Here is a 27,818-nt window from a genome sequence, read left to right on the forward strand (position 1 = left end):
TTTTCCAGAGACCTCTGTGTGTCTGAAATAACCCCTTTTCAAACCTTTCCTCTGGGGGCTGATAGGAGACGCCAAGTCACATCTAGCAGCAGAGCTCTGTCCGCACTTTGTTTTCTGTTGTTGCCGAAGCCGGGTGGGCACTTGAGCTCCTTCTGGTGTGTCCCTGATGGTTGAGGGTGATGATGTAGTGAAGGAGAGTTTCAGTGACGCTGATGGACAGTCTGAGCCTGTGGGGGCTTCCTTCTTGCCGACCATGGTCAGAGTTTGACGAGGGCAATAGGCCCCTCAGAGCAGCTCTCCGCTTCGCTGCCATTTCTGGGGAGGTGCAGGGCTTGTCGCTGCTCTTGCTGGCCTCCTGGGCCCTCTTGTTTCTCTGTTTGTACTTGTGGACCTGCCACCAAGACTGCTGTCCTCGTCCTGCCCTACACGGCCCGTTCACGAGGCCACCCTCCCTGTGACCCCGCTGGCTCTGGTGGAGTTGGGGTTGGCCACCCTCGCTGCCCTTTGAGCATATCTTCCACCGAGGCTGTGAGCCATGGACGGGCTCATGGGCACGTGGAGGAGGGAGACTGTGGGGTCAGTGTCCCAGGGTCTGTGGAGAGTCCCTTTCATGAACCACCTCCTCTCTTCCTCACAGCGCGCTGGTGATTGCCACTGTTTTCGACCGAGATGTAAACTGCAGGAGAGCAGCCTCTGTAAGTTGTCCTGTTTGGGCCTTTTCTTGAGGGTGTGGGTGGCTCTCACCCGTGACCACCTCCCCCGAGAGGCTGTTGTCACCGGCTGTGAAGCAGGAGGGAGGCCCAGGGGCTGGGGGGAGTGTGACTCCCACTCCCTCTGGGTCCCAGCTGGGGAGTGGGCTGTAGCCTGTGGCGGGTGGGTCACGATGGGTTGCCGGCCTCCAGGCGGAAATGCAGGGGGTCCCAGAGGGGCGAGTGTGAGTGGGTGCTGCCATCTGAGTGTGGGGCCTGGGATCAGTGTGGCAGCCGTGCCCTCTACTTGTGGGTGATGTGGAATCTCGACCTCTGTCCTCAGATGTAGGGGCTCCGTCAGGTCACAGAGCTCCCCATGGCCTGCCTGCTCTCTGTTCTCTGAAGTATGTGGGGTCCTTGAAACTTTGTGTTTCAAGCAAAAGTTTCCCAGGAAAGCCCAGAACCTTATCTGTGTCCTGCAGTTTCTCTTCTTTTGTCTTGAGCATCAGTAGGAAACCTAGTGATTCCTTGAGAAATCTTCACGTTTGTGCCTTGATATTTCCCCCAGGCAGTAATTGTAAGACTCCTTGAAATACAGTAAAACGCTTGTTAAATCTTTAAGAGTTGCCTTTTGGGGAATTCCCTGGTGGTCCAGTGGTTGGAACTCTGGGGTTCCACTGCAGGGAGCCTGGGTTCGATCCACACTATCTTCACAAGCTGCGCTGTGAGGCCTTAAAGAAATTGCCTTTTATATTTTCTTTCTGTTTATTGGAACCTCAGAACTAACTTTGGGAAGCGGTAATAAAAGCATTGTTGCTTTTATGATATCCTAGAGAAGAGGTGGAATAGAAGAACAGAAATTTTTTTTTTCTTTTTCAAGCTATAATTAAAATCCTTTAAAATTAGTGGAAGTTCTTTGCATTAAACACCACCTAAGTAACCCCTCCTTACTTAGTGGCACATGTCTAATGCAGTGAAAGGTGCTTCTGTTTGAAGCTCATTTGAAAAGGTAGGGATCGAGTACCTAATTATTGGGGATGAAATTTCTCTTATCACAAAGCTGCTTCCTTGTGATGATGTGTTTGGTCGTTTTGGACTCCTGTTTGTGCTCTGGTTTTTTGCGTGCCATGGGACACCACACCCAGTGACCTAGGGCCTTCTCCTCTGGCACCAAGGTGTAGGGGGTGCTGTGAGCGTGGTGAGCTGCCATCTTTGTGGTTTGGATGCTTTTTGGATAATTCAGTGGATGTCGGCAATTTGATCTCTGGTTCCTCTGCCTTTTCTAAAGGCAGCTTGAACATCTGGAAGTTCATGGTTCATTGACTGTTGAAGCCTGGCTTGGAGAATTTTGAGCATTATTTTCCTAGCGTGTGAGATGAGTGCAATTGTGTGGTAGTTTCAGCATTCTTTGGCATTGCCTTTCTTTGGGATTGGAATGAAAACTGCCCTTTTCCGGTCCTGTGGCCACTGCTGAGTTTTCCAAATTTGCTGGCATATTGAGTGCAGCACTTTCACAGCATCATCTTACAGGATTTGAAATAGCTCAGCTGAAATTCCATCACCTCCACTAGTACTGATGCTTCCTAAGGCCCACTTGACTTCACATTCCAGGATGTCTGGTTCTAGGTGAGTGATCACACCACCGGGGTTATCTGGGTCATTGAAAAAGCAAGAGAATTCCAGAAAAACATACACTTCTGCTTTATCGACTGTACCAAAGCCTTTGACTGTGTGGATCACAACAAACTATGGAAAATTCTTCAAGAGATGGGAATACCAGACCACTTGACCTGCCTCCTGAGAAATCTGTGTGGAGGTCAAGAAGCAACAGTTAGAACTGGACATGGAACATCAGACTGGTTCCAAATAGGATAAGGAGTATGTCAAGGCTATATTTTGTCACCCTGCTTATTTAACTTATATGCAGAGTACATCATGAGAAATGTTGGACTGGATGAAGCACAAGCTGGAATCAAGATTGTCAGGAGAAATATCAATAACCTCAGACATACAGATGACACCACCCTTATGGCAGAAAGCGAAGAACTAAAGAGCCTCTTGTTGAAAGTGAAAGAGGAGACTGAAAAAGTTGGCTTAAAACTCAACATTCAGAAAACAAAGATCATGGCATCTGGTCCCATCAGTTCATGGCAAATAGATGGGGAAACAATGGAAACAGTGACAGACTTTATTTTTGGGGGCTCCAAAATCACTGCAGATGGTGACTGCCACCATAAAATTAAAAGATGCTTGCTCATTGGAAGAAAAGTTATGACCAACCTAGGCAACATATTAAAAAGCAAAGACATTACTTTGCCAACAAAGGTCTGTCTGGTCAAAGCTGTGGCTTTTCCAGTAGTCATGTATGGGTGTGAGAGTTGGACTATAGAGAAAGCCGAGCGCCGAAGAATTGATGCTTTTGAACTGTGGTGTTGAAGACTCTTGAGAGTCCCTTGGACAGCAAGGAGATCCACCCAGTTCATCCTAAGGAAATCAGTTCTGAATATTCATTGGAAGGACTGAAACTGAAACTCCAATACTTTGGCCACCTGATGCGAAGAACCAACTCATTGGAAAAGAGCCTGATGCTGGGAAAGATTGAAGATGGGAAGAGAAGGGGACGACAGAGGATGAAATGGTTGGATGACATCACTGACTCAGTGGACATGAGGTTGAGTAAGCTCTGGGAGTTGGTGAAGGACAGGGAAGCCTGGCATGCTGCAGTCCATGGGGTTGCAAAGAGTCAGACATGACTGAGCGACTGAACAAGAACATACAGTGTGACCTTTAGGACTACCTTTCCTGCAGCACGATTCCCAGAGTCCAGCCAGGCCTTGGTAGTACTGGCAGCCCCCGCTTCCGGCCCGTCCCTGTCTGAGTCACGTCCCCTGTCCAGCTATGCACAGCTGCCTGAATTGTGCATCTGCTGTTGGGCCTCTGGGTTGTTTCTGCTTTGGAACTATTAAGAATTAAGCTGCTGTGACCATTCATGTACAGGTTTTCATGTGAATACAGTTTCTGTTTCTCTGGGATAAATGCCAAGAGTAGAATTTGGCGGACATATGGTGGTTGCACGTTTAGATCTGTATGGAAGGGCCTTGCTGTTTTCCAGAGGGGCTGCATCACTGTAAACCTGCCCTCCATCATCTGTCAGTGATTGGTTTTTCTACGGCCTCACCAGTGTTTGGTGGTGTCATTATTTTTGTGTTCGTTACTTTGCTTAGATGTGTGGTGATAGCTCACCATGGCTTTAATTTGCATTTCTCTCATGGTGATGCTAGTGATGTTGAGTATCTTTTCATGTGGTATTTACCACCTGTATCCTCTTCGGTGAAATGTTGGTTTGTGATATTTAACCACCAATGCTCCTTGTGTGCATCTGGTGGATCTAGTAATTAAAATGACAAAAGACAGATTAACAGGGGAAAAAAGTTAATTCATACACACGGCGGTCTCATAAAATGGGCCCCCTAAAGTGACCAAAGCAGGCTGTTTATATATCATTTTTGGACAAAGAACGGTTATTTGTGAAGATTAAACAGAAGGGGCTGGTGAAGGAGTGACAAGATTGATTTCCATAACTGGTGATGAGGATGCTTTCTTGCCTCCTGAAATGGGGAATGTACCGTCACATGAGACATTTATTCTTGTTTTCAGAGTTGGGGTGTTTAAAATACCATTTCTGCCCCTCCACCACCCGCCCCCCGCCCCCCGGCCATTTGTCATTTGTCAAGTAACTTTAACTCGGAATAACAATATGTGGCTTGGGTGGCCTGCCTTCAGCTCCAACAAAGTCTTTGCCTCCCTTTTTTACTGGGTTGGTTGTTTTTATTGTTAAATTTGGGAGTCTCTCTATTCCAGATACGAGTCCTTTCTTGGGCAAGTGGTTTGCATGTTCTTCTTACCAGTTTGTGGGTTTCTGTTCATCCTCTTGAGAAGTCTTTCATAACAACAAGTCTTTTAATTTCAATGAGATCCAACTCACTACTGTTTTCTTTTATGGATCCTGTTTCTGGTGTCAAGTCTGAGAATCTGAGAATTCATTGCCCAGCTCTCAGTCCTAAAGGTTTCCCTGCTCCGTCCTATTGATCTGTGTCTGTCTTCCTGTTTGGGTTTCCATGGCTCCGTAGTAACCCTAACACTGGGTAGGGTGAGTCCTCGCATTTCCTTTTTCCCCCCCAAATTGTGTCACCATTTTAGGTCTTGTGCTTTCTCCTATAAATCTTTTTTTTTTTTTTTTTGAACCTTTTAAATGATGTCACCAGAATAGTAAATGTGTTCCTAAATATTGCATGTTACATAAATTGACATTGTATTTTTTTTTCATTGCCTTTTGGTTGGTTTCATTTTTGTTTTTTTGTTTTCTTTAATGAATTTATTGCAAAAGCTGAAACGTGGTACACAGCAGAAGTCCAGTCTCCCCGCTCCCGGTGTAAAAGCTGCCCGAGGGCCCTCAGGGAAGGGCGGTTCTAGTTGTACCTCCCTGAGGCCACCGAGTGCTTGGTCTTGGAGACAGCCAAGTTTTTTGCTTTCCTCTGTCACCTGCGGGAGGTGTTAGGCGCCCATTTAAACATTATGTGGGGGTCTTTGTGTTCTCTTGTCTTGATTCCTTGTGCATGACTAGGTGTGCTCCTCCCAGCACTCCCAGCGGATGGTGATGGTGTGGGTGAGATGAAAGTCCTGGAGGTTATGACCTCATTCCCAGGACGCTCCCGCTCCAGGCATTCAGCCTGTGTCTGTAAGCAGGTTTGTGCCTCCCAGGAGCTCCCTGAAGCCACTGGCCACCTGACCTCTGCCCTTTGACCTGTCTCTGGTGGATGGCACGTGGCGATGAAGTTGCATTGTGTGCTTTTGATAGCTGGTGGTGAGAAGGTTCCTGAAGGACAGGGAGGCCTTTTGTGCTACACTCATGGGGTCACAGAGTCAGACATGACTGAGTGACTAAACAACAAACAAGAAGGTCCATCTGAGGACACCTCATTTTAAGTGAAGCTCTGGACCTTCTGGACAGCCCTGCTCTGGGCCTGTGAGCGGGACGTGGAGCGTGTCCACTGCAGTTCCTGGGCAAGGTGGCACGGGGAGACCAGGCACTCGGTGTCACCATCCTGTGAGTTGTCATCACAGATCCCCAGTAAGATGACTTGGGGTTTGGGCCTTTAGTTAACCAGGTAGATTTGGCTTTATTCCTGTTTCTATATCTAGGGCCTTGAATTAGGCTTTGGTATGAAAGTCAGCATCGGCCACTTAGCAGATTTTATAAACTTGAATTCTTAACCTGTGGTTTGAGAGCACAGCAGGATGTAAAAAGAGAAAGATAAAACCACCCCTAAGGCTCTGAGTGCCCAACAATGAGACCTTTATTTAAAAAAATAAAGCCGTGGCTCATTTGTTCTGCACCGGCTTTGCTGTGCGTCCATCACCAGTGGCCAGCGAGTGCACACCTAACTCACCACTCTGTTTGTGTTTCTCTTCCTTAGGCTGCTTTCCAGGAGAATGTGGGACGACAGGTATGGTTACTTTTAAATATCTTCATTCCTAAAACTTCCTGTAGATGTAGAAGTAAAAATAGTGGAGCCACTGACATGGGTAAAGAATTGACCTAAAATAAGCTAGTACTTCATAGGGTGACTTCTGGTCACAGATTCACTCATAACTCGGGTGAGTGTTGACACAAGTTTTAAACAATTAGTAGCTGTTTTACAGGAAACTTGAATGTGTAGTTTTCACAAACGTCAGAAATCCATGCCTCAAGCATTGCTGAGACCCTTCTGATGTCAGCAGTTGCCCCTGGGCACCGGAGGGGTTTGGGCAGAGGAGCCTGGCTGGGCAGGGGCAGAGACATGACCCCTGCCTATCCCCTTTGTGGGAGGAGCCAGCTTCCTCCTGCCAGCGTCCCACGGCCCCTCCTGACGCAGCGTCCTGCTGCAGGCCATGAATCTCTTACCACTGGTCAGCCTGGGCTGGGAGTGTGGCGTTTATCCCCAAGTCATTCATACTGTATGTGATGATGACCACCCTGGGAGTGTGGCCAATCTGGTGGCAAATGGGGGAGAGGTCTTCTTAGAGGAGATACCAAGCTGAGCTCTGTTGAGAAGGGTGCCAGGAGAGGGGTCTGGGCTGGAGGTGAGTGAGTTTCAGGTGTGGGAATACTGGGGACAAGCAGTGATGGGCCTTGAGGCCTTGAGGGGCACAGTTCAGACTGCAGGACTGAGGGGAGCCCACGCAGAGTGGCTGCTTGGTGGGCGGGAGAGGCGGTAGTTGGGAGAGGTGGTTGTCCTCAAGAGGGAAGGCTTGGACAACACGGGATTCCAAGACTCCTGCCTGGACATCTGGGAGAAACTGAGTGTGCAGAACTGTTGCCTTGGGTGACCCCGAGTCCGTCAGGGTTCTCACAGCAGGGCTGGCCTTGCCGTTGAACCAGAGCCTGTGTCCCCAGCACTGGGCCCACGGCCTCTGGATTGACTCGCCTTTGCTGGGCTGACAGGGAGGGACCAGGGTGAGAGGGCTAACGCTGCAGCTTCCACAGGGATGACGTTTGGTGCACGGTGGGAGGGTCTCCTGGAAGCGTGGGGTACTGGGCATGGGTAGGGGTGCTTCCACCCATGTGGCCCGGGTGTTGGAGCGGTCCCCCAGCCCTCAGAGTAGAGCTGAGAAAGGAATCAGCGGGCCTTCAGGCTGGACCAGGTCTGTGAAGGCAGCCGACCTGCTCACCTTCCATCGAAGGCCATAGAACCGCCGAGGGGCAGTGAGGAGGGTGGATTAACTGGGAGTTCTGTAGCCTGTATTGTGAACTGTGACCCCACACGTGGAGAGGTTAGGGCCTTGAGGTGCGGTGTCCAGTTATGAATGCAGTGTTAAGGCTAAGCTGATGCCAAGGTGGATTCAAACGAAGATTTGAATTCCATAGTCATTGCCAAAGGTAGAGGGAACCAAATCACGCAACTTGAACTCGAATTTGTGGTACATTGAGATTGTTGAGGTGCCACCTCATCCTTCAGGGGTGCTTTTCCGAGCACCTAGTAAGGGCTCAGCCTTTCTTCCATTGCTGTGAGGTGACAGACCCAGTGTGCTTGAGTGTGACTTAGTCCTGTCTTCCTGGAACCCCGAAAACTTAGAAGAAAGAAAGCTGGTCACTCAGCAGCTGCCAGCCTCTGGAGGGTGGCTGGACTGAGGAGACCCTGGGGCGTCGGGAGGCGTCTCAATGTTGGCCAAGGGGCGGCAGGCTTGCGCAGTGGAGCAGAGGGTCCCTCCTTCTGCAGCCACAGTGGCCTCTGTCTAGCTCGGCCTCAGGCTGGTGTGGGTGGCCTGGGGTCCAGCAGGAGTCAGCCCGGTGTGTGGTTGCCCCTGGGGTGTTGGGGGACCCTCCCCTGCACTGAGCTGTGTCGGGAGATGGATTGGCTTTTAGGTTCACTTGAGAACCAAACCTCCGATCCTGAGGTTGTGTCCGTGACAAACTTGCCAGGGTCCATTGACAATTTGGAGTCAGATTTCAAGTTCAGTTCTTCATGTGTGGGGCTCCCTCAAAAAGATAGTGTGGAAGGTTAGCGGTTTATGGATGCCTCTGCCTAAGGCTTGCTCAGTGAGGAAGGGTGCCAGGGACCAGGCCTCCCCAAACCCTCTCATGGTTAGTGACAGCACCGCATTCGCTCCTTGGTTGCAGGTTTGTCACTTATGTCCTTTTAGAAAACGTATTGTCTTGTTTTCAGATTTTCAAGTATTGTAACCAGAGAGTCGTGTCAATAATAACTTGCAGACTTTGGGGTGGGGCCTGAGCCTAGGCTGGGAACGCGTCCCTGGGTATGGCCAGTGTCCCTGACTCCCCCAACCGCTTGTTTCAGAGTCTGGTCCTGGGTGTCAGCTGTCAGGCCCCCACACATGACCTCCCATTTTTTGTCTTGTTCATTCTCCCACCAACTGTGGGGGTGGGCTCCTGTCCAGGATTCACAACCCAGGCAGGTGCCGCCCCCCCTCAGGGGTTCTGGGGTCCTTCTGGCTGGAGGGACACTGGTTGAATGAAATCTAAACTTTAGTTCTGCTGAAATCTGATGTCTTTCTGTGGTGTGTGGTTTAAAGAAAGGGCTCTTACAGTATTTTAAAGTTGAAATGCTGTAATTGTTAGGAAAAAAAATTTTTAAGTGGTTCAAATAATTTTAGCACAGTATCCAGCCTCGGAGAGGCAGTCAGTAGTCCTTGACTTGAAAGTCCTTGGGTGAGCTTAGTTAAGGCATGTAGTTTTACCTGTCAGTTTAGTAACCAAGTCTACATACCCCAGCACTTCCCAATTTGTTTAAACCTAACTCATGTGCATATGGTTATCAAACTTTGAAATTGCCTTTTTTACTCATTGAAATAACTTTCGTCTCTTTTTTTTTTTCCCACCATTTTTTCATTAGGGCACTTTCCCTCATGGGATTGATATTTTGACCACAGCTGACTACTTTGCTGTTGGTAACAGGTCTAACTGTTTCCTGGTTATAAGGTAAGTTTTAATAGTCATCATAAAATACAATGTTTTCTTTGAACCACAGATCTCACAGATCAGTTTCCACCTTTTGATCTCTTGAGCCTGGAAGATCCATTGAAAGTAAATTTGTGTGTAACAAGATTGAAAAAGGAATTGAAAACTGTTTTGAAAGGTTTCTTTCTCATTGATGGGACAGAGTGCCTAGGGTGTGAGTCTGTTTACATAATACTTCACAAAAAATCCAAAGGAGGACAGTGGCGCATCATGGGTGGCCTGGAGAAGGGGGTGCTCGCTTTTTAAAGAGGTGTTAACGGTTTGAAGAACACTGCTGCGGTGGTCATTTTTCTCTTAAACCAGCCCATTTCGTTAGGTATTTAGTCTAGAGCATGGTCTTTTGCAGGGAATAGCTGCGAGCCAAAACTGTGTGTTGCTTTCTGTGTGGCCACTGCTCCACTGGGGAGCTTCTCAGAATGAACCCTCACATTGAAAGGGCCTGTTCTTTTATTGTTTCAGTGAAGCAGTGTTTCCCAAGTGAAAGTTATCTCTAGCTTCTTTATGAGTAAAAAAAGAGGTATTTGAGAAATCAGGTCAAGGAATAAATATTTAACATCTCTAACTGCAGTTTTACAGAAATCGCATCAAAGCTTACATAATTTAAGTATGTAAGTCGTGGGGCAGTGAGCCCAGTGTCTCAGTTAATTAACCCATTTGCAGCAGTAGTACAGGATGGGCATGATTTCATGAAGTGACTTATTTGCCTTAAATTTTGCTTTGAATTGGGAGAGGAAGCACACCAATGCCTTTTTAAATTGTTAACCATTATGTGTCTGAAGGATAGATTCCCCAACACTCCTGCTGTGCAAACCGTGCAGAAACTACATTTCTCCATAACCAGCACGGATAGATATTTTTTTTTTAAAAGATGTAGCATTTGGCCTCTTTCCCAGAAACAATCTTTGCCCAAACAGACTCTGTATTTTTAGCATCCTTTCCACCTTTCCTCAGCATTTAATGGCCTTCTTTGCCTTATCAGTTCTTTCCTGTTTTAATTCTGTTTTCTTTGATTGTTAATCTTTGAACATGTATTATACATGGAGAATCTTCCACCTTTGCCCAAGTTTTCTGGTTAAAAACTCGCAGCGTTCAGCCTTGGCATGCTTTTCTTGTGGCTGAGGTCTCATAGTTGGTCTGCTTTTCATAGACGGGCTGGCTTGGGGTCTGTGTTTTTTACAGAGGGTTCTGCACACTTGCCTGGACAAGAGGCAGTTTGTGCAGATGGGTCCAGCAGTCATGGACCAGGGGCTGTGGCTTCACTCCATTACCACAGGGCGCTTTGGGCAAGCTCTCCCCTTGCCCCAAGGCAGGGCTGACACCCAGGGTCCTATGCCAAAGGAGCCTGGTGGGGCTGAGGGGACAGCCCTGCAGGAAAGAGTCCAGAGAGCAGGGCCCAGCCTGGTGGGGTGGGGCTTCTGAGCCACAGTGGTCCTTGGGTTGTCCTGAGGTCAGGGAACCAGGTTTGATGGTCAGATCTGCATTTTGAGCATATCACTGTAGTTACATTTTGGTAACTGGAAGCAAGGAGACAGGGCCCCTCACAAGGTGGGGCACGGTTAGGGGAAGGTCAGGGCCCCCTCCTGAGGTGGGGGGACACGGTCAGGGGATGGCTAGGGTGCAGAAGTTGGGACACCAGGAGAGTTGGGGTGTTGGGTGCACCAGTGAGGGAGAAAATGCCTTGGGTTTTGGGGAAGGTCTGGAGCTCAGCTTCGACAAACATGAGGGTCTCGTGGCACATCTTGAGTGGACGTATGGGCTGATGTGTGGATGGGTCTCCTGGAGATGGGAGTGTCTGATGCAGAATTGAAACTTGTGGACGAGGACCATCAGGTGGGGAGACTGACATCATCTTACCTCTACTTTTGACTCAGAGCTTTGTCACAGTACTGGTGACAAACGGAAAACTGCTCGTGTTTAATGTGTAGATGCCGATCGGTGTTGACGGGCACCGATCTCTGTCACCAGAACACAGTGAGAGACCCGGCTCCACAGGATCTCCAGGTGCCCCTCCTCCAGTGGTAGAGAATCTGCCTGCTACTGCAGGAGACATGAGATGCAGGTTCAGTCCCTGGGTCTGAAAGATCCCTGGAGTAGGATATGGCGACACACTCCAGTATTTTTGCCTGAAATATCCCACAGGCAAGAGAAGCCTGGCAGTCTAGAATTCAGTGGGGTCGAAAAGAGTCAGACAGTACTGAGCACGCAGGTAGGCACTCCTCCAGGCACCGGTCTGTTCCTGTCACTCTGGGTCATTCGGTGACTGGAATCGTGTGGTGTGGACTCTGGGTGCTGTTCTGGCCACCTGCGCTCTGCCTGCTTCCTCGGATGTGTCCTTCCTGTGTGGGTGCCCATGCGTTCCTTGTTCCTTCATGTGATGAAGCATGTCTGTCCATCTGTGAAGTGGATCTCAGAGTTTCCAGGTGGGGGCTTCGATCACCTTTGTGTGCGCATATGTCTGTGGGGAGGTGCTTTCCTTTATCTGGTTAAACACTGGGAGTGGAGTGGCTGGACACTGACTTTAAGAAACTGCCAGATGGTTTTCCACAGTGACTACCTCCTTTTACCTTGTCCTGGCTGGTCCCTGGTGTGGTCAGTTTTTTGTTTTTTTTTCAAATCTCAGCCATTCTAGTGAATGTGCAGGAGGAGCTCATTAATTTGTTTTTTTTCCCCAATGACCAATGACATTGAGCATCTTATCATGGGCTTACTTGACCAATCGTTCGCCTGTTTATTTCCTGGGCTAGTTGTTTTCGTGTTACTGAGACTTTGAGAGTTCTCTCTCAGAGGATGCAGATCCTCTCTCAGGCCCATGATCTGCTCATGCTTTCTCCTTGTCTGTGGCCTGTCTTTTCAGTGTCCTGTGTATTCCTAAAGACAAAACCCTTGGTTAAAAATCAGCTTAAGTTTTGTTCTCCTTAAGTTTTATTACATTTGATTTGCATACAGTAAAATTCACCCGTTTAAAATGTGGGTTTTGGCAGGTACATAATCACCTCTGTAGTCAACACGGGGAATGTTTCTGTCACTCCAGAAAGTGCCCTCAAACCCGGGCCCTGACCGCCTCGGAGTTGCCTTCTGTCACTGGAGTTGACCTTTTCTAGAACGTGTAGGACAGTCACGTGGTGTGTGGGCTCCTGTCTCTGTATGTCATCGTCCGTCGATGCTGCTCAGTTACTAGTCCACCGCACAGGCTGCGGCTTGTGCCCTCCTCACCAGCTGGTGGCCGTTCGAGCCGCTTGACTTCGGATGCGTGCGTCCAGGTGGTGCTTCTCTTTGCCCAGCTGTCTTCTGCTGTGGTGTAACAAGCAGTTGTGAGCACTGTTTGTTGGTTTGTCTTCTTGCAGTTGTAAATTTCCTTAACAGATCGCTGGCACCACAGCACTGTGCATCCTTCTGAAGATGGATTTTGTCATATTTTGTTTTCTAGTGGTGTGCTTTCCAGTTATTTTGCACATTCCTGTCCTGTAAGTGCTTCAAACTAAGGAAGCCCCAGAGTGAACTTTCCCTCTTACTTCCTAACTCAGTGAACATCATGCTGCCCACACCGGCAGCTCAGTGTTGCTTCTCCTTCTCTCATTCCTCGTGTCCAGCTGGTGACCTAGTTCTGTCACTCCTTCTCCCTAACAACCCTCAAACATTCACTCTGCGTGCCTGCTCAGTTGTCACCGTAGCCCAGCTCTCACTGCCCTGTACAGTTGCAGAGCCTCCATGACCACCCTGTCACTTGTCTGAGTGCAGGACGGAATGCTTCTCTTTGTCACACGCCCCCTGCCTCCTGGTCCCCAGTGGTCCCGCACCCTCCTTGGCCCTCCTGCCTGTAGTCCTCGCCCCGTGGTGGATGCCCCTCTTAGGTTGCAATTGGCCTCCGTGCCTGAGTCCCTGTAAGTGCTGAGTGCTGCCTGGGCTGGTGGTTCTGGCCATGCATCTTCTCCAAGGTCAGCCGCTAGTTAGTGCCAAAGCTCAGACTAGAATTCAGGTGGCCAGCCCCTGTCTGGTTCTTCCTGTGAGGCTGCTGGTTTGTCTCCCCACTTCTCTGGGAGCTCAGGTTGCTGGCCTGGGTTGGGTCTGTTTGTTGGGTGGGGCCAAGGCCCCATAGGTTATGTGGGACCAGCTTTGACTGTCCTGACTGTTCTGTTTTCTTCTTCTGACTCCCGCTTAAGTGATTCCTTCGTTTTTAGAGGGGCTCTCAATCCAGCTCACTGCTGGAGAAGCCTCTGCTTTTCTTCCTCTCATGCCCGGAGCACAGATTTTCCCTGACTTGACTCTCCCAGAGCTCATGCCTTGTAGCACATGCATGCCCACCTGGCACCCGTGTTCACCCTGTGTACATGTAATGTGCCCGCACAGGGTTTGGGTAAAATCCTGTTCCCTCTTCTTGGCCTTCTGTGCCATCCACTGTATTTTTCAGCCTCTGTGTAACACGCGGGTGATGGACAAGTCCATTGTGGGGCTATGTAGATGGTGTGGCAAGTTCAGACAATAAATGTAAGCAGTTGGTGTTTTAGAGGCATTAAGTATAAAAGTGTATTTTTTGCAGTAAGTAATATATCTGCTTGGTATAAAATTCAGAAGTTGCAGGAGTTGTTTGGGGAAAACCAGGGCGTCTCCCCTTTCCTCTCAGGCACCTGGCTCTACCCTGGGGGTCCTTGCTGACCCCCCAGTTCCCGTGTCTTCTAGAGAGATTTGGTTTGCATCGTGTCTGTGGTTGTATTGACTTCCTTCTGTCCATGCTGAGCAGGGGCACACGGTGCGCAAGCTTGGAACCACCGAAGTGCTCATCCACAGAGGGTTGGTCGGATACAGGCACACCCTGGGGATACTGTGGGTTCCGGGCCAGACTGCTGACACAAAGCGAATATTGCACTAAAGTGAGTCGCATAAATTTTTTGGTTTCCCACTGCATATGAGAGTTATCTTAACACAAATCTGTAGTCTGTTAGGGGGTAATAGTTAGGTGTCTGTAAAAACAATGTACATGTTCTAATTTAAAAATGCTTTATTGCCAAACAGTGCTAACCATCATCTGAGCTTTCAGCGAGTCATAGTAACATGAGCCATCACTGTTCACAGATCACCATAACACATATAATAATGTTGGAAAAAGTTTGAACTGTTGCAAAAATTACCAAGATGTGACACACAAAGTGAGCAAATGGGGCTGATGGTTCAGCACGGGGTTGCCCTGTGTCTTCAGTTTGTAAAATACGCAGTGTCTGTGGAGTACAGTGAAGCGAGGGCAGCCTGTAGTAATCAAGTCGGGCTGTCAGCAGTAAGGAGGCAGCTCTCCGCGTGTGCCGTCACAGCAGAGCGTGTACGCCGTTTGCTGCCCGTGACGTCCTGCGTGTCTTGGAGAGCCTTCCTTATCTTTATGTGGAGTGTGACCTGTAGATCTCCCCCTCCTGGCCGTTGGCGTCTGTCTTTTGCTGTTATGGACGATGTGAAGTGAATAGTCTTGTGTATCTTCTCACCTGTGTACTTATATCTGAGTGAATTAACAGAAGTGGAACTGCTGAACCAACGGGTACTCGTTTTCAATTTCCTGGGCAATGCCACTTGCTGTCTCTAGAGGCTGTGCCAAGATGCTGTCCCCAGCAGTGTTTCTGGGTGCTTCTAGATCCTTCCAGCGGAAGCTGTAAAACCCTGATTTTGGCAGTTTGCCAAAAACTGTGGACAAAACTTTTCTTTCTGTTTCCCATTGAATGATGCTGAATGTTTGAGCTGTATCTTTTCTATAAACTTTGGTGATTTTTCTCCTAGGTGATGATATTATTGATTTGGAAATACTCCATGTTACAGAAGTCTCTTGTTTGTGATAGCAGTTGCAGATATTTTTTTGTTTTATGGTGTGTTTTTCCTGGCAGCATTTTTCTCCTCTGGTTGTGTTTTTTGAATGTACCAATTTCTTCTTTTTTGGCTTCTGGGTTTTGAGTCATAATTAAAAAGGCGTGTCCCACTTGGAAATTATTTTTAGAAGTTCTCTTATGGTATTTTCAGATGTAACTTTTATTTTTAAGGCGTAATTACACTTCATCAGCTGTCCTCACATGAAGCGTACAGTTCAGTGCGTGCTGGCAGCCTGCACACCCGGGTGACCAGCACTGCCACTGAGATGTGGAGAGCGCGGCTCTTTGGCCCCAGGCGCTGCTCTGCCCATCACCGTAGCTCACTGATGCCTTTTGTAGAATGTCACACGAGACCTGGCTTCTTTCTCTCAGCATGGTGGTTTCAGAGAGTCACACTTACTGTGCGTGTGTTGGTAGCTTGTTCCTCTTTATTGCTGAGCTGTCTGAGTCTGCCAGTGTTCTGCAGTTTATCTGTTAGTCCTCCTGTTATATATAGACATTTAGGTGGTCTTCTCTTTTGGGCTCTGATGAATGAAGCTGCTTGAAGTCTTTATTTATTTAGAAGTCTTTTTGTGGATTTATATTTTCATTTCTTTTAGATAAATACTTAAAAGGGGATTTCTGTGTATTTATAGGAAACTGCCAAACAGTTTTTGGAAGTAGTTATATTGCTTTATTTTCTCAGAAGCAATGTGTGAGTTCTTGTTCCTGCCCATTCTCACCATCTCTGAATATTGTTTTTTCCAGCATGTTTATTGCCGGCTTTCCTGAGTACACACAACCAATGATAGAACACCTGGTTACCATGAAGATCAACCATTGGGATGGGTAGGTGTTGTGTTTTTGTGTTTGCCTAATTAATTTATCTGTCAAATAAAAATTCTTACTATTTCCCAAGGGAGAGATTAAATTGAGCTCGTAAGCCTTGAGTACGTTTTTTTGGTTATAGATTTCATATTTTTGAAGTAACTCTTGAGAAGTAATGTAAGTTCCACTCTTCACACCTGATGTGTTGGCTAATGGTCTACCTCCAGCTTTACTTCTGGAGACTTCAGTGACATCTGCTGGGTGTGTAAACATTCCCATGTCATGAGGGCTGTGGGATCCACTCACCGTGCTATGGCCACGGCCTCCCACCTCGCGTCTGCTCCGTTTGGCCGCTTCGCCGTCTCCTCCGTCCTTCCTGGAGCTAGGCAGGCATTTCCTTTTTCCTGATTACGGGGCAGTTTCAAGGTGTCTTCGCATTTCCCAGCAGTTAAATGTGTCTGTCCAATGGGGAGGGCCTCAGTGTGACCCAGAGCGGGTTATCAGTGCTGCTGGCAGCACCTCTGGGAGAATGGCGTATTTTCTCTTGGAAAGCTCTGTGTAGCTGCCGGCGCTCTGGCCGAGGTGTGTGTGTCAGTAGCTTCTTCAGGCTCTACATCTGGAATCCCAGCTTATAGTGGGTGTTGCTTGTAGTCAATAGGACATTTAAAACCAAAATTGTAACTATGTCACCCATGGTGAGAGACTAAACTTTTTAGCTATTGAAATCTCCAGCTGTTGTTGAAATGTTTATTTCTTCTTTCAACTCTGTCTTTTTTCCTTCATGTATTTTGGGTGAGACTCTCTGGTTAGGTGCATATAGATTTCTAATTTTTTTTGTATCTTCCAAATGTACTGACCCTTTATTGTTACGAAATGTCTCTTTTTGTTTCATGTTAGATTTCTTAAAGTGTAATTTGATATTATTATAGCTTAAGGGTCGGCAAGCTTTTTCTTGTAAGGGCCAGAGAGTAATATTTTAGGTCATCGTCCCATGTATTTTGTTGTTTTTTTTTCCTTTATAAAATCCTTTAAAAATGTGAAAACCATTCTAAGCTTGGGGCCTAACAAAAGGAGGCCTGTCAGTCACCTTGCACCCCTGTCTGTCTGTCTGTCTGCAGGGGGATGGCAGATGGTCCCTCCTTTACATCCAGCCTGGCGACCAATGCGTTTTATTTGAGGGCTTTAGTCTTTTCACACCTGATGTGGTTATCCACGTTGTTTAATTTACACTTGTCATTTTACTATGTGGTTTGTTTTTTTCCTCATTTTTTAAAGTGTTAATTTTATTTAAAACATTCTTTGTGAAAGTATTCTCTTTAGTATAAGCTCTAAAAACCTGAAATTTCCAGGATTCATGAATGGAGGGGAAATTGCAGTCAGATTTGAAGGTCCTCATGATAATACCTGCTCAGATTTTTTTTTAGTGTTATAATTCATGGAACAAAATTATGCCTAATTTTTAAATGATTCCTCAGAGGCGGAGATACTTCTGCCTTTCTCTGTTTTTGGCCTGGATTATATCCATAAAGAGATATGAGCTATAAACATAAACGGAGTCTCTTCAATTTCCTGTGAACACATGGCTTGTGGAAAATGGGGAGCTTTACAGAAGTCTTTAGTGGTGTAAATATACCTTCACTAGTGTAGGTATTCTGTCATACTTCTAATAGTATATACTTTTGAAAGGTATTATCCAATGTTTTGGGTTTCTTTATAAACATTTTTTGATAAACAGCAATGTCTTACTATGTAGCACAGGAAACTATATTTAATATCCTGATGAACCATGATGGAAAAGAATATGAAAAAGAATATATGTGTATAACCGAGTCACTTTGCTATACAGCAGAAATCAACACAACATTGTAAATCAGCTGTGCTTCAATAAAAAAAATAAACATTTTCTGATACTTGGACATACTCACCCCAAATAATTTATGTATCAAACATAATTAAAAATTTTTGACTTTGGTAAGATGCACATAATATTTATGTTAATGTCTTAATCATTTTTAGTGTTCAGTTCAGTAACAACCAATCTCTAGAACCTTTTCATCTTCCAGAACTGAAACTCCATGCCCATTAATCACTGACTCCCCATCCCCTGGCAACCCTGTTTGTCTCTATGGATCTGAATCTTCTAGGAATCTCCTGTGGAATCCTGCAGGATTTGTCCTTTGGTGACTAGCAGATTTCACTCAACATAATGTCCTCCAGGGTTCATCCATGCTGTAGCGTGTGTCAGAATCTCCTTCCTTTATAAGACCAAGTAGTCCATTCTATATACTTGCCACATTTTCTTTACCCATCATCCTTGAGTTGCTTGCACATCTCAGCTATTGTAAGTAACGCTGCTATGAATATGGATGTGTAAGTATCTCTTCCAGACCCTGCTCTCTGTTTTGGGAGTATATACCCAGAAGTGGGATCCATAGTTTTTCATAATGGTTGTACCATTTAACATTCCCAATACGAATGCACAAGGATTTCAGTTTGTGCAAATCCTCACCAGTACTTGTTACCTTCTGCTTTTTTCTAAAGTGTTGATCTTTATGGGTTACATCGTTTTCTTTGTTGTTGTTGGGTTTAAGAGTTCTTTATATATTCTGGATGTTAGTCCTTTATCAGATACATGATTTGCAAATATTTTCTCCCATTCTGTAAGTTGCCTTTTCTCTCTGTTGATTTTTTGATACTCGCAAGTTTTAGATTTTAACACAGTCCAGTTTAACTATAATCAGTTTATCTGTTATCAGTGTATATAGTTTGTCCTTTGCCTGTGCTTTTGGTGTTAAAAAACATTTTAGAAAAAGATCTAAAAAAGTTTAGATTTGGCAAGGAAAACATTGCCAAATATAATGTCATGAAGCTTTCCCCTTATGTTTTTTCCTAAGAGTTTTATAAATGAGGTCTGACATTTAGATGATAAATAATATTATTTTTAAATACAGAAAGCTTATCTTCAGAGTGCACTAATTGGGAAGATCACTGCTGGGATGGGTCTGGGGGGGTGGCGTGCATGGATGCAGGCATCCACCTCACAAGTGACCATCTGGGTTTGATCAGAACCCGTCTGGCCCCTGGCAGGCTTGGTTTTATTAACCAGTCTTGGGGTCATCCTTCTGTTCTGTGTGTTGAGAACGTATCACCTGTGCCTTGATTGGAGATATTTGCACTGATGTGATGTGCACCTCCTGTTTCTTAGCTTGAGCCACTGGAACTTCCCTCATTCAGCCTACGATTTTCCCAGTGGTGTTTCCCAGGCTCCTGGTACTCCTGTCCTCTGCACCCCTCGGGGCGCAGGAGGTTAGACCCACTTGGCCATCCAGCACCGTGCAGATGGCAGCTTTGTCCTGACACAGGCTTGCATGTAGTGCCGCCTCTTGGTGAAGGATCTCTCCCTCATTTACGAACAGAGGGTCTTACTTGCTAGTCTATTTGTATTTGTTCTCATAGTGTTTGACTAAGTGGCCAGGCGACAGCTCCCACACACTGTCCCCTCCGAGTAAAAGCCAGACTCCTCAGCCTGCAGGACTAACAGTGTTCTCTGCCCCGCCCCCAGGGCCATCAGGGAGCTGTCTGCCAAGGCGCTGCGGAACCTGGCACAGCGAGCGCCCCAGCACACTGCCCGCGACGGTAGGTGCTCCCTCCACGCCCTCACGTGTGCACATGCGTGTGCACCACAGACACACGCACACACACTGGAGGCCCCCTCGCTAATGTTAAGACCTGAGGGTTTCTCTCTTGCTGGGAAGGGTGCGAAGAACTGGTCTGTGCTTCGTCGGGGACAGAACACAAACCAGGTGCCCCAGCCTCTGGGAGCGCAGGTGCTGTGAGCACTGAGGTGTGCGTGTTCCCGGGAGCCCCAGGGTTCATTCCTCTGCCGTCCCAGCCAGAATGGATGGATCTGCTGTGCACCGCGTGTGTTTCAGGGTGAGCCTTAAAACAACAAATGAAGCAGCTTATAATGTAACATGCAAAACAGTGAGCTGCCTACCTAGGGCTTTGGGGGACTTGCTGACTTCCTGGGCTGGGCCTGAGTGCGCTCTACTCAATAACAAGACAGCCAGTCTGAGTTAATGACATGCCCTTATCGTTAAGAAAAGACCCTGTATTTGTTCCATCATGTCTTTTCTATTTGGAATCAATAGGCATCTGATTTCAGTTCAGGAAACAATACATAGGTTTCTCTGACTTGTACTTATTCCCACTGACATTAATTAGAGAAGTAACTGTTGTTGGATTACAGTTGTTCAGTTGGAGTTACTGATTTTACTCAGACACTCTAGGATTTTACATGAAGACTTGGGGCCTGTGAAGGTCCTCAGGGTCTTTTCAGCTTCGCCGTCTCTGAATTAAACTTCATGTCAGGAATCTCACCTGGTGTTTACTTTCCTTTGATGATGGTCCTGCTGCCTAAATGAAGGGGACACTTTCTTCCCAGCTCAGGAGTGCTGACTGCTCCAGGATTCTTAAACACTGACCACTCCCAGCTGCCACACCTGAGCGCCCGTGAGGGCCCCCTCCCAGCAAGGATGCTGTTGGCTTCCATGGCCTCTGCATGGCTGTGACCGTGGTTTCCCTGGCTGGAGGGACAGAGCCTCTGTGGTTGTGACTTCTTGCCTGTACTCCCGGCCAGGCTGCAGGGACCCTGATCCTGCTTTCTGTCCCCAGAGCACAGGCTCCGAGGCTTTCTCTGCTCTGAGCGGCATGGAGGGAGCTCCTGCCTGAACCAACGTGTGTTGGCTGTAGGGTCCTACAGCCCGGCCTCTGTCCTCCTGCCCCCCAGGGGTCCCTGAACAATAAGAAAGACCTGGAAAACAGTCTGTTCTCCTTCTTCCCTGATGTCTGTCCTCACCCTGAGTCCCCACCCTGTGTCTGGGGCCCCGGAGATGTGTGCTGTTTGGAACAAGTATCCTCTTAAGTCACATTCGCCCTCCCTGTTCACATGTCTGCCCATGGAGTTCAGCGTGTTAGAGGCCTCAGTTTCGCCCTGGCTGTGGGATGATGATAGAACTGAGCGGGTGCGTTCCTCCCCTGGATCCTGAACCCGCGTCTGACAGTCACCCCGTGCCTCTCCCACTGTGTGCTTGGCAGTGTTCCCACGTCTGCTGTCGATGACACAGAGTCCAGACCTGCACACTCGGCACGGGGCCGTGCTCGCCTGCGCGGAGGTCGCCCGCAGCCTGCACACGCTGGCCACGCAGCAGGGCAGGTAGGAACCCTCGTTTGTACCTGTGGTGTGCTCCGTCCTCCTGACAGCATCTGTCCGTGGTCCCCTGTCCTCTCTAGGGGATCCCACCTCTCTGGGCTTCTCTTGTCACCTCTTTCTGAGATTTAAATAGATTGTAAAGCAAAGACACGTTTTCCAGAGTTGGTGTGGAGTAGCCTGTGTATTCAGTATCCTTTGCTCGTTATCCCTTACAATAATCTAAAATACCGGAGGATATAAAAGTTTCAACCCGGGGCCTCTTCTGTTGGTGCAGTTGGTATAAATAACAACAGACGCAGTGTGGGGTGACTGAGATCGCCTGAATGTCGAGAATGTTTTGTGAAGCAGCTGCTCCATCTTCTTACTTTCTGACTGACTTTTCCTCACAGACACAGCTCACCACACACTGTGATGTCTGTCCCGTGGTTCCTGGATTCCGCCTTGAGAATACTGTATTTTATAAAGTCGATTGCTGTCCCTTGAGGTGGTTCCCTGGGGGCACGATGATAGAGGATCTGAGTTGACCCTCCTTCTCTCCCCAGGGGTCCTGGGAATTTCAAGCCCCCTGCCCCAGACTCAAAACCATGGTCCTCAAATGTCGTATTTGAATTCCTGCAGGCCCGTCTCGGACTTCCTGGATGAGAAGGCCATGCATGGTCTGAAGCAGATCCACCAGCAGGTCAGTGTGCAGCCGTCGGGGCCGCCCCTTCGGTGCCTGGGGGCCTCCTTGCCCCCACGCCCTTCCCGCTCCTCAGCTCCAGGTGCAGCCTGGAGTCAGTCCTGGGGCGTTGGGTACGAACCCTGGGGCTGAGCTCAGGCTCTCCCGTGTGGCCAAGTGTCCCCCGCTGGACCGGCAGAGAATGCCCGCCTCTCGTCTGGTCCTGGCCGCCCTCCTCGCTCAGGGCGTCCTTGCGGGATGGTGGGCGGGTGGTGGCTCACAGAGGGCCTTGCACCCCCAGCTTTACCTCCACAGGGGGAGCTCCACGTCTGCAGTCACACCCAGGGTTTGTGCATGCACTTCTCTGGGGAGGTGTGTGTGTTTTTCTGGGTTTTGAGATTCACAAAGGCTTTTGTGACTCAAAATTGGTGAAGTACGAGCTGTGGGTCTTAATGTTACAGGATAACATGAAAGTCACTTTTGAGTGTTAAATGGCTTTACCATTTGTTGTTCTGGGTAGAGTTCTAAGGTTTTTCTTTGTGTGATAATTGACCATTTTGACGTCCTTCCCTCATCCTGTGTTAGCTTTCATTTCCATTCTAGCAAAGTCTTTTCATCTGCTTAGGTGCATTTCTCACCTTTATAGGTTAATTCATGTATGTATTTTGGCCGTGGTGGGTCGTCGTTGCTGCATGCGGGCTTTCTCATTCCGGTGAGCAGGGACTACTCTTCATGGCGGTGCTTGAGCTTCTCGTTGTGGTGGCTTCCCTTGTTGCGGAGTGTGGGCTCCAGGGCGCTCGGGCTCCAGTATTCGTGGCTCACAGGCTCTAGAGCTTGGTCGCGGTAGTTGTGGCGCATGGGCTGAGTTACTCTGCCGCATGGGTGATCCCCGACCAGGGGTTTAACTCGTGTCCCTTGCATTGCAAGGCGGATTCTTAACCCCTGGACCCCCAGGGAAGCCCTCGTTTCTCACCTGTGGAGGGGAGTCTGGTGCTCACTTGACACTGTGGAGCCAGGCTGACGCCATGTGGTGCTGTAGAAGCCTCAGAGTGGGGACCACCCCGTCCTCGCCTTCCTTGTTCTATAGAGCCTGGCTAACAGCGAACCTACCTGAGTTTCTGTGAGACCTGAAGAATGTGTTTGGAGAGTTGGGTGGAGTTTTTGGCACAGCATGAGCTTTCAGTGAGTGGGGGCAGGGACGGTAGTTAGTGGTGATGCTGTGAGGTGCTTCTCTGAGTTCCTTGCCAGGAAGAGGGCCGTCAGGGTTAATTTTCTGCCTGAGGGGCTGTCAGGGGGCAGGTCCGGTATCTAGGCATCCCCTCGCTGTCACTGGCTGGTGATCCTCTTCCTCCCTGCTCTGACCCTTGGTTTCCCTACCAGGCAAGGGAAGGAGGAATCTGGGCTGTCTTGAGGATCAAACGCAATTGTGCACGGAGGGTCTTAGCGAGGGAGGGGCTGTTAGCGAGTTGCTCCTGGAGAGTGGCGTGGAGTCCATCAGCCCCTCCTGGGAAACGCCCACCTGTGCTTGTGTCTCTGTTCTCCTTCTGATACTCGTTGATGTTATATACCTGCCATGTTATATTTTTAAATCCTAGTAATTCAGATGACTAATTTTCAATTCTTTATTTTTAGCTTTACGATCGTCAGTTATACAGGTAAGATTTACATACCTGAAGTTTTATGTTTTGTGAAGAAAATATCGGGCCCCTAGTCACGGGCATCTCCTGAGTGGTCCTTGCTGAGTCATCTGTGTGTCGTATTTGAGTGAGTAAAGAGCCGAGAAAGGCCTGGTTGGGTTCTGCGCTTCACAGGCAACATGACGGGAAGCTCCCTCGTTTGACTGTGGAGTCTGACAGGCTTGTGGCTGTGGACAGACCACCCGCAGCAGCGACACCGCCTGGATCTGCCTTCTGCCCTTTGCAGCAGGTCCCCTCTGCCCTGGTGCTGTGGTCTGCCCTCTGAATGTCACGTGGATAGAACTGTACTGTGCAGTCTTGGGGTCTGGCCTTTCTCACCGAGAGCGCTGTTCCTGAGATTCACTGTGTGGTTGGCATACAGCGGTGTGTTCTCTTGTGGAGCTGTTGGTGGTCAGCGACCTGTGCGCTTGGTATCTTCTTGCCAGGTGGTGGGCATCTTCCAGCTTTTGAGGATAAAACTTGTGTGAATATTGACATCCCAGTCTTGGTGTGGACGTGTGTTTCTGTTTTTCTTGGGTGAATACCTGTGTCAGGACCCTCTATGGTCAGTGTGGAGATGGGACGAGGTTCCTGGGCTCTTTGGTGGTATCTGTTTCCTATTTATTGGTCCTTCCCTTAGAGGCATCCTGCAGGTGATAAACTCTGCTGAGCGATTCTCCTGCTGGGTGGGTGGAGCCTGCTATGGACCTGGACCCGTGGGTGTGGCTCTGCTACTTCTTGGGTGGAGGCCTGGAGGGAGTTCCCTTGGGCGCTCTTGGCTGTTCCACCAATGCTGCCTGCCTGCTTTTCATCTGTTTTAAGAGAAAGAAAGGAATGACTCATTTCCTCATACATGTTCACCTGTTCATACGTGTTCACTTGTTCCTGATGAAGTGGCCTGAACTCCGCTGGACTAACCGTGGATGAGCAGGGAGTGAGCTGTGTGCTGAGTGAACTGAGGAGTGAACCGCTGGCCAGCCTGGGGCCATTGTGCTTTTGTCGTGTGTGGCTTTCTTTGGAGCTGAAGGCTCCTGATGATATCGTTAGCATCTTACAAATTCCAAATGCACGTCTGCTCATTACCTTTAAGTGTTCTTTTCTAGTGATAAATCCCAAAAGTAAATAGAAAATAAACCCCTTCCTTGAGGCCAGTGTAGGGAGATGATGGACGTGGCGTCTGGTGTAGCAAGGGCTCTGAGTGGGACGGGCCTGGTGCCTCAGCAGTGTTTGTGCCCCAGGTATGACTCCCACACAGACCACAGAAGGGAGGGCACGTGCCCCACGGGACCAAACTGGGGGGGCTTGAATCCGAGTGTCCAGTCCTGACCTGTGAGATCTAGCTTAGCCCCCCTATTTCTTTTGACTATTTCCTTATTGTGAGTTTGGGAGTCCCTGAGACCACTCGCAGGCTCAGGGACTGCCTGGCAGAAGGACTCAGCACTCAGCATAGCTCTTGATGCTGTGAAAAAAATGAAAGTGAAAGTTACTCGGTCGTGTCTGACTCTTTGCAACCCCATGGACTATACAGTCCATGGAATTCTCCAGGCCAGAATACTGGAGTGGGTAACTTTTCCCTTCTTCAGGGGATCTTCCCAACCCAGGAATTGAACCCAGGTCTCCAGCATTGCACGCGGATTCTTTACCAGCTAAGCTCTTGATGCTGTGGTTGTGGCTTATTGCTGCACAAGTGTTCATTCAAATCAGCAGCATCAAAGGCCCAGAGGACAGAGTCCACAGTAGACCAGGCGCAGCTTCCTGGCTGGGTCCTGTCCCCGTGGAGTCACACCGAATCCTCCTCCTGGCTACTCATGACACACACACAGCTATTGCCACCCAGGGAGACCACGCCCCAGCCTTGGCATCCAGGGTTTCCACTGGGTTGAGCTGATTCTCTGTGATGAGGCCCCACCACAGATGGCATTACCAGTGTTGACCTCCCACAGGGCCCCTGGCCCAGGTAAATGGAAGATCGTGCCTGGCAGAGGCTTCTTGGGGCTTGGAGGTGACCTCCATAGCTGGGACAAAGCTCCAGACCCTTCCTTCTTGGCCCTGACCTCCAGGAAGCAGCCTCGCCTGTGGAAGTAAATCCTCTCTCCTGGAAGGGACCCCTTAGGTCAGTCTGGTGCTAGAGCCTTGGGTCCCACGTGACCTGCAGATCCCTCTTACACTGGCAAAGGACACAGGGCTGGAGCATCTCCCAGGTTCTGACAAGCTGACAGGGCAGCCCCGTGACACCTAGGGGTGGTCAGTGCTGGCTGGCTGTGGGGGGCGTGTGCCGGGAGGACCGCCGTGTGCAGTGGGAGCTCTGAGCGCTCGCTGTGTCCGGCAGGTTGGAAGGAGAATCCCTGTTGGGGAGGGGCAGGAGGGTGAGGACTGGCCAGGCTGCGTGGTGCTCCTGACTGCGTGCCCAGGCTCTGAAACCTGGCAGGCGCTTCCCGTCGGCAGGCCCAGAGCTCTCTGGGGAGCCCGTGTTGAATTTCCTCTGACACTTGAGTGCGTGGGGGCCTCATTGCTTGTGATGGCTGTGTCCCAGTCCCTCCTTCAGGAGTGGTGACAGGCCATCCCTTGCAGGACGAAAGTCTTAAAGAAATGTGAACTGTGGGGAAATGGAAACGGCAGGTCATGTGGTTGAGGGAGCTGGATCTTGATCTTGGAGGGAAATGCGAGTTGCACGTGGGGTTTGCACCAGCCCTCTCTTCTGGTCCCTTGGGGGGTGTGCTCCTGCCCTTCTGTGTGAGTGAAGAAGTCGGCCCTTGGGAGGCCGCCTGCTGTCCTGGGAGCCTCGGCCTTGAGGCCTCGGCAGTGCTGCGTCCCCCTGGTCTCTTTAGGGCCCCCCGTGCTTTCTCAGCGATCAGAGTGACACTGGGAACTCCGTTCTCTTGGGCGGACTGTGCTCAGAAATCTTCCTGGGGGAGGACGTAGCAAGGGCTGATTTTCCTTAGCCCCGAACATTTTATCTTGAATTTGGGGTCTAGATAAAATTAAGGGAATCTTGCAGTGAATAGCTGTTCACCCTTCCCCCACCTCAGTCAGTTATTCATAACATCTTGACCGATTGTTTTCTTTCTCTTTGTATACATGTATTGTTTGTTTTCTTTAGTAAGTTGTGGGCCTGTTGCTTCCTCTTTAAAACTTGAGAAAGCATCAGGGAAGAGCAGGGACTTTCTCTTGTGTGGCCACATACAACCAGCGTCTCCACCGCACCCAGGAGGCTCCATGTGACCTCTGTGACCTGTCAGCGGAGTTCCTCCAGGTTGTCTTCAAATGCTCTCCGTAGCCTTCTTTCCCCCTTGAACTGGGACCTACTCAAGTTTTTGTGCTGTGTTTGGTGTTATTCAGTTAGCTCCCTTTTTGTTTTTCACGATACAACCTCTTTTTAGGCCGGGTGTGTTGTGTAACATTACACGTTCCGGGTTTCTGGGTTGTTCCCTGCAGGACTGGATCTGGCTTGCCCATGGCGTGGCTGGTGCGGACCCTTGTGTTGCCTGTGAAGTCGGTGTGTTTGCCCCCTGGTGGAGACACTGAGTTGACCCCTGGGTTTAGGGACGACCTCTAGAAGGTCAGACGTGCCGGTGAGAGGGATGCACCCCCTTGCAGCTAGTGACTGGCCTGAGGGGTGGTTTCAAGACCCACGGATCCTGGTTTCCAGCGCCTGCCTTGCCTGAGTCAGCCATCACCCTGCGGCCTGCCAGTGGGTGCATGGCTGATTCCCTCATTCTTTCCATGTGCATTTTCTGGGACTTGTATGGAAAGAACAGCGTCCCTCCCTACTCCCACCTGCTGTTTGTCTTTTTGATGTATCACTATAGACTGCACCGACCGCCCCCCCCCCACACACCATGTTGTAATTCAGTAACATCCTTGTTATTCCTTCTGTGACTTAAATTGCTCTGTACTTGGCCCACCAGAGGCTGTTTAAATGGACCCCTTTGTCATTTTTACCTGATTCGCTTGTCTTTGAGCAAGGTCTCTTTAAACCTCTTTGCTTTTATTACTTTGGTTTCTGTTCCCATCATCATTGATTGCATTTGGTCCTGTTTGTGTCTTGCTGTGACTCAGTCTCTCTCCTCCCCTCCTGGGACACATGCATGAGCTGAGAGCTGTTCGGCTGACCCTGCGTGTGTATCCCGTCCTCTTGGGGGGCTGCTGGGTCTTTGCGGGTTGTTTTCTTGGAGTCGTGGGGGGTGTTCTGAATTCTCGGTGGGGTACTGGGCTCTATGGTATTTTTGTCGCTGGGTGCCGGCTGCGCTGGCCAGTGGTGTTCGGTTGGTGGGCTCAGTTGGATCCTTTCACAGCCAGCTCTGGAGGCTCGGTAGGGCCGAAACAAGTGGGCTGGCCCCTCAGGTGGTCCTTGCGAGGGGTCTCCGGGTGTCGTGTTCCTGAGGAGGCCAGTGCTCTGGCTGAGGGGGCTCCTC

General features: G+C 49.0%; 1 protein-coding gene across 1 annotated transcript in view; it reads left to right on the forward strand.

The window, feature by feature from the left end:
• Positions 1-27,818, forward strand: part of TBCD (tubulin folding cofactor D) — a 142,555-nt gene that overhangs the window by 87,438 nt on the left and 27,299 nt on the right. Inside the window, exons 15-22 of the mRNA XM_043464260.1 lie at positions 638-695; positions 6,167-6,196; positions 9,083-9,168; positions 15,798-15,878; positions 19,420-19,493; positions 20,955-21,072; positions 21,688-21,748; positions 23,360-23,382. Coding sequence (XP_043320195.1) covers positions 638-695; positions 6,167-6,196; positions 9,083-9,168; positions 15,798-15,878; positions 19,420-19,493; positions 20,955-21,072; positions 21,688-21,748; positions 23,360-23,382 — 531 coding nt within the window. The remainder of the gene's footprint in view (positions 1-637; positions 696-6,166; positions 6,197-9,082; positions 9,169-15,797; positions 15,879-19,419; positions 19,494-20,954; positions 21,073-21,687; positions 21,749-23,359; positions 23,383-27,818) is intronic.

The sequence above is a fragment of the Cervus canadensis genome, chromosome 1, assembly GCF_019320065.1.
Source record: "Cervus canadensis isolate Bull #8, Minnesota chromosome 1, ASM1932006v1, whole genome shotgun sequence".
NCBI classification, from domain to species: Eukaryota; Metazoa; Chordata; class Mammalia; order Artiodactyla; family Cervidae; genus Cervus; species Cervus canadensis.